General features: G+C 44.3%; 1 protein-coding gene across 1 annotated transcript in view; it reads right to left on the reverse strand.

Moving 5' to 3' along the window:
- CLASP1 (cytoplasmic linker associated protein 1) overlaps window positions 1-12,507 on the reverse strand; it is a 269,026-nt gene that overhangs the window by 106,323 nt on the left and 150,196 nt on the right. The window contains exons 11-16 of the mRNA XM_060153037.1: window positions 10,873-10,946; window positions 9,225-9,317; window positions 7,885-8,030; window positions 6,879-7,014; window positions 5,770-5,840; window positions 1,453-1,512 (exon numbers count right to left, since the gene is read on the reverse strand). Of these exons, the coding sequence (XP_060009020.1) occupies window positions 1,453-1,512; window positions 5,770-5,840; window positions 6,879-7,014; window positions 7,885-8,030; window positions 9,225-9,317; window positions 10,873-10,946 (580 nt within the window). The remainder of the gene's footprint in view (window positions 1-1,452; window positions 1,513-5,769; window positions 5,841-6,878; window positions 7,015-7,884; window positions 8,031-9,224; window positions 9,318-10,872; window positions 10,947-12,507) is intronic.

The raw sequence follows: 12,507 nt of genomic DNA on the forward strand, positions 1-12,507 counted from the left end.
CACCTGATAACCCTACTCTCCTGGGACTTTTTTTTTTTTTTTTAAGTAATGGCTGATGTATTTCGGGCCATGCTTACTTAGTTCAATCTTTTATGAACTCAAACAACAAAACCCTTCCTTCTCCATGGTCAGAACAAGTTTCCATGGAAATTATAATGGGCTAGTAATAATCCTAATACTGCAGAGACTCTCTGCATCACGTTTCTGTAATTAAAGAATGTTTTTTCAAGTTCCACTACATACATAACATGAACAATTTTATGAAATTATGTCTCTGTTTTACACACAGGTGTTCTCTTAGTTACGTTCTACCCTAGCTGAGAAGAAATCGTTAAACTGTCTCGTTGAATATTGAACGGTTTTAAGAAAAGGGCGATGACTGGAGTGAAGAGTTTCACAGGACAAAGGCGAGGCACCAGTCTTACCAGCACCCCACCTCAGTCCTCAGTCCTTCACTCATCCAGCAGGCATTTGGTGAGAACCTGCCAAGCGGCAAGGCTGAGCGGAAGTGAATAAACACATGAGGCCACATCTGAGTCAATCACGTTTTCCTGCCCTGCTCACCTGGCCCCGGTGCTCAATCCCTCATTCCACCTTCCCACTCTAAATTCCCAAACTATCACCAAATAAAGAGGATATAATACCCAAGCGATTAAAGAACAAGAAAGCATTTTTTAAATGTGTGACCATCTTCTCGATCCAAAGTGTTTTCAGATGAACTTCCACCTCTGGGAGGCCTGGCTTTTTCGTCTCTGAGCACTGCAGGACTGAACTGGACTCCAGGCGTACTCATGTGTTAAACTCCCACTACTCGTAACCTGTTTAAGTATGTTGTAAAGTTCTTCACAAACTACACAACACACCATGAAAAACCGGGTGGCACAGTATCATCATCTATCAGCTCCAAATATAACTCAGAAAGAATAACAGGCACCTAAAATGGACAGGAACTAAAAATGGCAAAGAAGGAACCTCAAAATAGAGGCAAGCTTCTGTAAGAATTCTGCATCATGAGGATGTGAAACTTACCACACACCAGCCTGAATAAAGAGAAAACTGCTGACTTTCTGATACAGAGGGATCAAAAAGAAAACTTTCAAATGAGTGAAATTCCTTTAAGGATTTTCAAAGATACCCCTCGCCTACTAAGAGCAGCTTTAAACCTTTTTTAACTCGTTGGGACTGACAGGATGCCAGGCAGCAGATCAGAGCCACTGCAGAGTGAGTCCTGGCCGTGCAGTGTCCCGGGGCACCCCGGGTCACACCTCAAGGCTAACGTGACAGTCAATGGAGCTCACTCCTCACATCAGCATCAGGAGAAATAACACCAGTAATCGCGCAAATAAACACTTGGATTCCTTCACTTCTTGTAAAAAGTGGGTTGGACCACTCGCTGAGATATTAAATCTCAAGATTCAGTTCAGAGGGAAAACCAGCAACTCAGATGCTCACCGTTCCAGTGAATGTGTCTGCCATTCTTGTAAAAGTAAATCTAAAAATTCAAAACAGCGCCTGAAAATTGTGAAGAGAAAAATATGTAACTTAGTCATTTGTATGTTAATGAAAATAAAAGCTTTTTTCTTAAGTGACTCAACACTACTTTTTATAATTGATAAATTTCTTCTATTTTTTTCTTTTTTTTTTCACGGTATGCAGGCCTCTCACTGTTGTGGCCTCTCCCGTTGCGGAGCACAGGCTCCGGACGCGCAGGCTCAGTGGCCATGGCTCACGGGCCTAGCCGCTCCGCGGCATGTGGGATCTTCCCGGACCGGGGCACGAACCCGCGTCCCCTGCATCGACAGGCAGACTCTCAACCACTGCGCCACCAGGGAAACCCTCTTCTATTTTTTTTTTTTAGATTTTTTTTTTTTTGGATGTGGACCATTTTTAAAGCCTTTATTGAATTTGTTACAGTGTTGCTTCTGTTTTATGGGGTTTTTTTTTTGGTTTTTTGGCCACGAGGCATGTGGGATCTTAGCTGCTGGACCAGGGATCAAACCTGTACCACCTGCACTGGAAGTGCAGAGTCTTAACCACTGGACCACCAGGGAAGTCCCATCTTCTATTTTTTTTATGATTCAAAAAATGGAACATAAAGATGGAATCAGAACTGACTGAAAACCAAAGCAGATCGAAATAATTAAGCACCCATGGTGGTCCAGAAGAAAAATCACAAAGTTATAGGGACAAGATACAGGAGAGTTCCCTTCAAATCAGAAACTTGGGCTTCACGGCAACCTTACTGAAAGGGTGTATCACTGTTGTTGGTTTTTATTCCACCTCAAATGATACATTAATACAGGAGCTACAGGTGCACAAAAGATCTGAGTGCATTACAGAATCAGGGAATTAGTCTTTGCATTAATTCCAAAGAATGCCTTGTACAAAGAAAGTAAAACATACCCTGGAAAACAAAGTGTTTAGCCAATTTTCCTGCCAAGTATTTAAAACAGATTTTTCTCTAGCTACTTGGCATTTTCCTCTCTGCAACCTTTCAACATCCTTTCTTCTCACTTCTGTGACCTTTCTTGGTCTGATCTGTACACAAAAACAATGCTGGTCTCATCTCCTTTGGATTATATCACCACTTCGGGTCCTACCTCGTCATCATTTCCTTTTTCTAAATTCCAGGATAACTATCTTTGTAGGAATAAATATTATTAGACTTAAGGAACCCACTCAAGGAAATAAATCAGAAGGCAATCTTTCTCTAACGATCAGACTTTCTTTCCCATGATCTTCCCAACTCAAAACCTCAGAATCCACACGATTAATCACTCAGTAAATCTTGAATAAACCCTTCCCCTATGCTAGATGCCAGCCATACAATGGTAACCGAGACACGATCCACCGAGCAAGACAGACAAGGAACCGTTACCACGTGATGTGCCGGGAGCACAGGGGCTTCAGAGGGCTCAGGGGAGTTGCACAGCTCAGTCCCAGGGCTGCTGCTAATAGTGGGGGCCGGGGGAGCGGTCGGCGAAACAAATCTTCTCCAAGGAGAGACACTGACCTCTGCCCACACCCTTTCTCACCACCACTGTCCCCCACCCCCCCGCCCCAGCCCAGGCCACGGTCACTCTACCTCTGCCCTTTGTCCATGTCATTTCCTGGTGTGGACTTCCCTTGTCTCTTTATGTGTGTATGCATATGTCTACGTTTACTTATTTCTTAGTGAATCCAGCCATCTTTAGTGCTAATTCTTGTCTTCAATGTGTTTCAGAACAATCTATTTCATCGAAAATATCCCATGTAAATTAGGTTTTGTCTTCAACTTTTTAGAAGGCTAAAATCATATACAGAAGTACATCGATGTTGGCATTATTTAAACACTCTGCATTACTTAAGCACATCTGCTTAGAACTTCTGTCTTTTCTTCACTGAGTCGTACTCCTCATTCATAGGGCAGCTCGGTCTTTTTTAACTTGCCTAGGAGGCTTCTAGGGAATATATCAGCTAGTTTTAATCACTGCCCTCTGAATTCCTAAATCCACAATACGTACGTTGCAACTCACGCTTACACTGCTTTGCATTATTGTTTTTAATCTCCCCAACTAAATTATAAACTTCTTAAAGGCAGGGAGATTGGGCAATCCATTTCTTACAAGTTCTATGAAGTGAAGCTAGCGACAGGTTGAATACAGGACAGAAAGCGCACTGCCTTGGTTACACTGCCCCCTCTGGCTCTCTTTTCCTTCCTGAAGGCAGAGGGACTGGGCCCAGATGGTCCCTAGTACTCCTTTCAGCATTAAGACACATGGCTCTGACTAAACACAGGAACGCCAGTCTGGGTGTGCGGCTCGGAAGCCGGTGAAGGGGGTGGCATGTCTGCTGTCACAGTGACTGCACGTCACTACTCAAATTCAGCACCACAGGCTAGAACTGTTAAATGCTAGGGACCGAAGTGTTACCGCCTGAGTTTCTTATGTTGACGCCCTAACCCCCAGTATGATGGTATTTGGAGACAGGGCCCTGGGGAAGCAGTGGGGTTCACGGGGCGTCCTGAGAGTGATGCTCGCCTGACGGGATTAGTGGCCCTTTAAGGAGGGCGCTCCCCGGCCCCCGCCGCCGCGAAGACACAGCAAGAAAGCTGCACCTGCAAGCTGCTTCCATGAGAACCCAGCCCTGCCGGACCCTGACCTCAGAATTCCCGGCTCCAGAGCGGTGAGAAAATACCCGCCTGTCGTGTAAGCCGCCCTGCGCACGGTATTTCTGTTACAGCAGCCCAAGTTGGCTGATATGCTAAATATCCTGTAACGTTCCCCACAGAGATGTGTCGCTTCACCAGAGGAACTGCCTTGCCCAAAGCAAACACACTTTCCAAACTGCTCATGGAAACCCAAATCAACAGTGACAATATAACCACAGCAGAAAATTCTTAGGATGGCTGCCATTCACTGAGCTTCCACCAAGCGTCAAGCCCCTTCTACCGAAGTGACTGAGAACCTGCAGAACAGCTCCCTCCCCAGCACGTGGGAAGTCCCCCACCAGCCTGCACCTCGATGGCCAGGCGCTGGCCTTGGGGGGCTGGGGGGTGACCGGAGCTGCTCTGCCCCCGAGGGCGGCTGGACTGTGGGTCAGCGACAGTCCACCGAGCCACGCTGCTGGAACAGTCAGCCTTTTCGGGGGAAGGAGAACGCGTCTTTCTCCCTGGCTTTACGTAGCTGGCTCGTTCCCCTCTTTTCTCCCTTGCCTTCCATGTGGCTGGGAACACAACGGCGATGGGGCCCGCCTCATGCTTGGAAGGATCCCCCCGCCTGTGAAACCCTGGTGGGTCCAACGTGACAGCCCAGGAAAGGAGAGGAACAGCGGGCGGCCAAGGGGCGGCTGGGCTCGACGCCTTGGAGTGAAGGGCCCTCTCCTGGGCTGGATCAAGACACAGAACCGCAGGAACGGGGCCGAGAGGCTGCCTGCTGCCCCGGCCGGCCGTTCATTTACCCCACAAAGCTCCTGACCTAGTCTGCCGAAGGCTTCAGTCCATGAATCCTCTGAAAACCTACACAAAACTTCTGTGTAGCTACACTTTCCTGGGAAGAGGGTCCACAGATTTTAGGACTCGAAAGCCTCTGAGTCACCAGTCCAGACCCACAGATCCGAGCTGGAAGCACAGAGCCCTGATCCCACACGTGGGCTGGGGCAGCTCGGCAGGACCCAAGACAAAGCCCCCGCGGGCCACCCAGGCTGTACCTTCAGGGCCTACCTCCCCTCAACACAAGAAGCTCAGGGGGTCACACTGCGGTCCCCGGCATTTAGCAGTTCTAGCCTGTGGTGATAAATCTGAGGGGCGACGTGCAGTCACTGCGACAGCAGGACAGCACGGTCCGGATTCAGAGCGCCAGGAGTCACGTCAGAAGCCGCGAACACACACCCCCTGCGCATCTAGGTTAATATAAAGAACAGCCGCTGATCTGCACAATGTTTCTTCCAGGCGGGCAGCCATGGCCTTCACTCAGGGAATGGGGCAGACCAATGACAGAGGCAGGGGCACCATCGCAGGAAGAAAATGCGCAGGGGGTACACTCCCCCCCCACATAACCCCCACACACACTCGCTCTCACACTACACACACAGACAGAAGTAACAGGCCTTCCAAATTAGCTTTCCAGACAACTGAGATCATGAGCCTTCAGTCCAAAGGCATCTGTCACAGCAATCGTAAATCATATTAACCATTTCAAACATAAAGTTTTTTGCATGGAGGTAAATTTGAAATTTGTTTCGGTTTTTAAACAATTCAAAACTAATGAGAAAAATTCTTTAAAAACTCACCTTCTAACGGCGACAGACTTGGAGGTACAGTTGCTTGTTATGATGGGTATTAGCCTAGGGATGTGTGTGTGCTGCGGAAAAGAACAAAAAACAGAGGCGAACATTTGAAAATGCAGAGCTAAGACAACCACTTCTTTACTAACCTACCTAAAGCACCTGCATATTCAGATTAGAATTTCACTGAGTTTAAAAAGGAGAAAGACTTTCATTGGATATTGCCAAAGGGCACGACAGAATTTACAGAGCCAAAACAGGCAACGTGATGACAAGTCAGTCAGTCTCAAATCAAAACAAATCACTGGTATGAAGTCTAAATTACCTGAGCAGTAGAGATCTGAATGAGTAAAAAGCAGTCAGCAGGCCAATATAGTTTAATACTATTTCAACAGAAATGTCTGATAACGGCTTTTGGTTTAATACCTGAAGTAGGCAGTGCAAACAGTAAGAACTACAAATAATATGAAGTAAGCAACCACAGTAATCACGAATATTCTGGATAGATTTCAGTTAACATCAAGACCCAGTTTCAAGGGTTGCCTCTGGGGAAAAGGGACTTGACAGTGGGGAGAAGGTGATGCGCAGAACTTATTAAGCCTTTGTGAACTATTAGGTTTTACTGAAAATCTGCACGTAAATTACTTGGCTAATTACTTGGATTTAAGTAAATGAGTGTTTTGAAAACTTAACTGAAGATAACATTTTGTTTCTGGGCTTATGTACAATTATTTAAATAAAATGTCAGGCGAATAACAAAACCACAAGCACAAATACCTAAAATGGAACAGCTGGGAAGAGAAGAACAGAAGTGATACCTGGACACATAAAGAACAGAGTATAAACTCAGAAGCAGACACCCGTGTTCAAATGTTTAAAACCAATGACGGTGGATGAGCAACACCTCAGTAACTATACATCACACCCACAGTTCACACTAGGGAACGTAAAAGGCTCATGTGCGATAGTTACGTGGGGTAAAAAGGCCAATGTTGTACGTACGGTATTATTCCATGTACATAATCACTCAAATGAAAAATGTCTCTGATAAGTGCTTATCAACCAGCAATATTTACCACTTGCTTAGTCTATGTACGGCCCCAAAGCACACTCACCCGAATGATTAACCTAACAGCTACAACACCAGAGGTGGCCATAATTTTGGCACTGTTCGGAATTAAATTAAAGATCGTTGGCATAATGGCTTCAGCTCCATGGTCAAACTTGTTCCCCAGCACTGATGACAGGTGCCTATAACCAGAAATGAACACTGAACTGAAGTCATAGTTCTTTCCAACAGTGTAGCACATAACCCTCTTAACATTTTAGAGCCTTCATGTAAAGTTATCTAAGGATAAAGGACAAAGGTCTAAGTAAAATACTCTACAAATACTTCCAATGTGCATATAGAGGACTTCGCAAATAGCCACTAGCCCAAGAGTTTGCTATTTTTTTTTAAATAAATCAATCACTTCCAACTAATGACTCTTAAAATAGCAAAAAACAAGTTAGTCATATACTAATTAAACACAAATATGAAAAAGCTCTTTCACCCCCTTTTTTTCTTTATTTTTAACATACAACATTCACACTTCAGTGTCTCAGGTCAAAACTTTAAACAGCTGCAAAGCCACCTTACTATTGCTGCTGCTCTGATATTCTAACATATTTTCTAAGACAGAAGTTTTAGATACTGATACAGGTTTAGTGAGGATAAAAAAAAATTTCCCCGCAGTACATGCCTTTAACCTTATAGCTACAGTACTCTTCTAGAAACAAACATTCTAATAATTATGCTATCACCTGCCAGCAAAATCAGTGAAAAAGCTGAGGAAAACAGTTTACAAAATTTCATTTTTTCATATTATTAATAACTGCTTCAAGTTTAAAATAGAGGCTTCAGAGCTAAGTCACTGAATAAAATTTAAAATCTGTCAGACTTAACATAACTGGTCAGGAACTATTGTAAAAGTGTTAACAGAAGCGTAACTGGAATGGGTCTTGGAGACCAGTTGAAAGTTCCGTGAAAGAAACCCAGTGGGCGTATTCAATGAACCATCTCTGAAGCACCGTCATGAGGCTATTTTATGATGTGAGAATCGGGAGCATCGCAATCCTTACCCCAAGGTGATACAAGCCTCCCGCACTACCTGAGAGCGCAGATCCTTAGCCGATAGTTTAAAGGCTCCGTCCAAAAGACGCAAATGTTGGAAGAAGTTATCATACTCAGCAGCACCAGCCAAAAGTAAAGATCTAATCTTTTTTAGCTAAGGGGATGGAGAAAACGAAGAGACAGACAAAACAATGCTTAGAACAGAATATACAAAACAACAGAAGCCATCAAATATTAGAGATCAATATCAAAGTTAAATGATAGAGTTTTCCAAAAAGAATTCAGCCAACTAAATAGCTGCTGATATATCTAGGTATCATAAATAAGAACTAGTAATTTTTAAAATTAGTGTCTGTGATAAATGGATTACAATTCTTCTGTAAAGCGTACTTTTTAATGGGCAACAGTTTAGTGACTTACACATGCTGTGATGCTAAGGATAGAGTAACTAAACCCTCACTGTAGCCTGTAAAAGCTCCTTCCCTGAGCTCACCTTCCCCCGCACCCCACTCCAACCGCCATTCACTCAGTGAATCATAGGAAGAAGCGACGCTACAGCCTTTGCACAGTACGCGCCACTGTGTCTTTACTAAAGGGCCAGTGTGCATCCAAAACAGACACACAGCAGTGTTCCCAGCCCTCTTCCTGCCAGACAACCAACGCATGATCGCTCTCCTCAGAAAAGACACGCCTTCACGTAATGCCCCTGCACTTTAATGTTCGGCCCACTTCTTTTCATTAATCCACTTTTTTTTTTTTTTTTCTTTTTCTTTGCGGTACGCGGGCCTCTCACTGCTGTGGCCTCTCCCGTTGCGGAGCACAGGCTCCGGACGCGCAGGCTCAGCGGCCATGGCTCACGGGCCCAGCCGCTCCGCAGCATGTGGGATCTTCCCGGATCGGGGCACGAACTCGTGTCCCCTGCATCGGCAGGCGGACTCTCAACCACTGCACCACCAGGGAAGCCCCATTAATCCACTTTTAAAAACAGAGGGAGCAGAAGTGCTGTGAAGAAAGCAAGGGATAGAGAGACACACACTGAAAATGTCACTAAAAAGCCGCTTTCCTGGCCAATGGTCACAGAACTACATCTTTACTGAGGTCGTAGGAGCGGCGGTCGTACCACAGTAGGGCTCTGCTAAAAGTACAGGATACACAAAAAGATAGAAGCTGGCATGTTTGAAGAACAGAAGTGAAGTAATCTACTAAAAAGGCGACGTGTAAATATGGAAGCTTATATTTAAAATATTTACTGCTTAAAATTCATCAGAGCTGCACCCCAGTTTCATAACAAAGTATTCACACCGTGTAAATATCGAATGCAAATGTAATCACACAGTCAGTGGCTTACAGCGGTTACTCTTTGCTCCCAATCATGCTTGTCATCAGATAATATTTCCCTAATCTTGTTTATGGACTCCTCAAGGTCTCGGCTGGAGTAAATCTGTAAGCAAAATTAATTTACAATCAATAGGAGAAAATTTACAGAATAAACAAAGATTATTCCTTAATTACCTGAAGTCAAGGGCACTTAGTAAGCCCAGTAAAAGAAATTTTTCAGAAGGGCCTTCAAGATAACATCTAGTCAAGTTTGTCTTAGATTGAGCTTCCTTCCTGCTCTGAATGCATACCGACTAGATCCGATGCCCACGTATGGATAACCTTGCCTCAAATATGGCTTTACTATAAGTTAACAGATAATTTCACGTACAAAAGAGAAAAAAGCCCACTGGGGAACCGGCAGTGATGCACAAGTCATTGATTACTCTTAGCGTTTTTTGTAACACCACATTATACAGGCAGACCTCGGAGACACTGCCGGGTCGCTTCCAGACCCCTGTCATAACGTGAATACCGCAATGAAGCAAGTCACACGAATTCTTTTGGTCTCCTAGACTGTAGTCTATTAACTGTGCAATAGCATGATGTCTTAAAAAAAAAAAGCGTGCGTACCTTAATTTAAAAATACTTTCTTGCTAAAAGATGCTAACCATCCTCTGAGTCTTCAGTGAACTGTAATCTTTTTGCTGATGGAGGGTTTGAAATATTGTGAGAATTACCAAAATGTGACACAGAGACACGAGGTGAGCAAATGCCGCTGGAAAAAGGGCACCAACAGACGTGCTCGACGCAGGGTGGTCACGGACCTTCAGTCTGTAAAACCGCAGTATCCGTGAAGCACAACAAAGCGAAGCGCGATACAGCAAGTACGTCTGTACTTGCAACTTTAAATACTTTCAGGTCTGCTCTCTCATTTATCCTCACATATTACTCATAAGACGGTGAGGGGGGGAAAAAAACCAAAAACAACCAAGAGTGAGGCATGCTGGGAAGGTCAAGGACGTAAGGATGGTCCTGAGCCTAAAACACCTGTTACCTGCTTTATACACACACACGGCAACGAAGCAGCAGGTGACAAGGGATTCACACAGACATTAAGCGCTGTAGGAATCCAGAGCACGGACACCTGATGTAGCACAAGCCCCGATCAACAAGAGACAGTGCTGAGGCACAAAGCAGTCTGAAAAGTGTGGCTGTACCCCAGCTTCTGTCAATCAACTCTGCCGCATCTGTCAGGTGGTACTTAACAAGGGGAGCATCAAGATGGAATAAACTAAGATTTTGTGAAACCATGTTTTGTAGTTTTCAGACACCCAAATCCTTCAACTTTACAAACTTTTCTTTCTGAGGAAAATCCTACATAAGCATGCTTCTTTGTTCTCTCTTCTAACCTAATCCCTCATTTCCCCCGCTTTTAGGTGACCTAACCCACACACTCACTGCAGGAGCAAGCTACTTCTCTCAGTTCTTACTGAAAGGTCATCCTGGGCCGTGACTTTCGCTCTTCTTTTCCTGGTCTGCAACCTCAGATCTCCTGTGGGCTTGACAGTCAGAATTACCCTACCTAGTAAGAAACTCCGCGCGTCGCACACTTGAAAAGTGAAACTTGAAGCATAAGCCCATCCTCGTTTTTAACCAAACGAAACATCCTCACTCACCTGGACTACAGGCACATCATCAAATGCTTTAATAAAGTCCTCTTCATCAACAGCACCAGCTCCCTCTTTTGCAGCTATAAAAAAGATCAATTTTTAAAATGTAAACAGTGTGCATCGGAGGGGTCTGAAGATACAAAATCAAAATTATATTTTGGAAGATTTGTAACTATGTTTTAAGTCTTAAGTTTAGAGTTTTTGTGGCATTGACAAGCATTATAGACTTTCAATATTAAGATAAAGTATAGTAATTTTACAGTGTAACGTATGTTAGCTTAAAACCATTTAAAGACACTACTTGCTTAAGGAGGGCCAGTCTAGCCGTTAAAGGATTTAGATGGTTTATACTGTATTAATGTATAAGTCTTTCCAAAGATTCCAAATAAACATATAATAGAAATTTTAATTCTTCAGGGAATAAATGAAATTATGTCATTGTTAGGAATCTAGCAATTCTGTGAAACATTCAAATAAGTTCTAAAGAATTTAACAGTTTCATCTCAACTTCATATTGGTCTCCAAACATTATTTCGAAAGAAAAAAGGAAAAAAACATTTTCATTTCCTTTAACTCATGATAACTGTCAATTTTTCATGTACATGTCAGTTGCAAGTTGACCCCACGAAGTTGCTGTAAGATACTCCGTTACTTAAAAGTTGTTATAATTGCTATCATTTGGGAGGAAGCTTTTTCTGTTTGCTAACATGAGCGTCACTTCACGTATGAAAATCATGTGACATTTTATCAGATGTTTTTTCTTCATAATAAAGGTTTCCAAATGGTTATCTACAGTCATCCCTGTAACCCTCATTAATGATTTATATTGATTAGTCCAAGTGCTTTTCTAGAGCTTCTTACCAGACAAGTTATCTGGAGTTTGAGGTGCTCATGGACCACCTAGACAGAAAGGGCTTTAAAGACAACTCGTTACAGTGGTAAATACGTGTCATCACTCTTGATGACTATTACTCTGCATTCACAAGCAAACTACACACAGACAACAGTAACACACTGTGAGTGGTGCTCTGTGTCTGCTTTAGGTTAGGACTGCGTCCCACCGAGCAGATGGGTGCTGAGCTGAGCACTCCTCTGTGTGAGGCCTGGCACCACATACCGAAGAGGACTCGTGGGCCAAGCACAGTCCCTGGGCCCGAGGCATCTGACGGGGAGCCAACAGGGAAACTCACGACTATGGCGTTAGACGAAACGGAAAAGGACAGGATCAGGTCTGAGGGGAAGACAGGGTTGGTACCGCTGCACAATCTACACAGGTCGGGTTTGTGCAAGGGGAACAGTGAGGGAAGGGAAGGAAAAGAAGTGGTCTGATGCCACAGAAAATTTCTAAGCCTCGTCTATGGAACGGATGCTACTCAAAAACGGATCAAGAAAACACATTAGGAAGATTGTTCAGGGCTTCCCTGGTGGCGCAGCCGTTAAGAATCCGCCTGCCAATGCAGGAGACACAGGCTCGAGCCCTGGTCCGGGAAGATCCCACATGCCGTGAAGCAACGAAGCCCGTGCACCACAACTACTGACCCTGCGCTCTAGAGCCCACGAGCCACAACTACTGAGCCCGCACGCCTAGAGTCCGTGCTGCGCATCAAGAGAAGCCACTGCAATCAGAAGCCCGCGCACCGC

Source organism: Lagenorhynchus albirostris, chromosome 6, assembly GCF_949774975.1.
Source record: "Lagenorhynchus albirostris chromosome 6, mLagAlb1.1, whole genome shotgun sequence".
NCBI lineage: Eukaryota > Metazoa > Chordata > Mammalia > Artiodactyla > Delphinidae > Lagenorhynchus > Lagenorhynchus albirostris.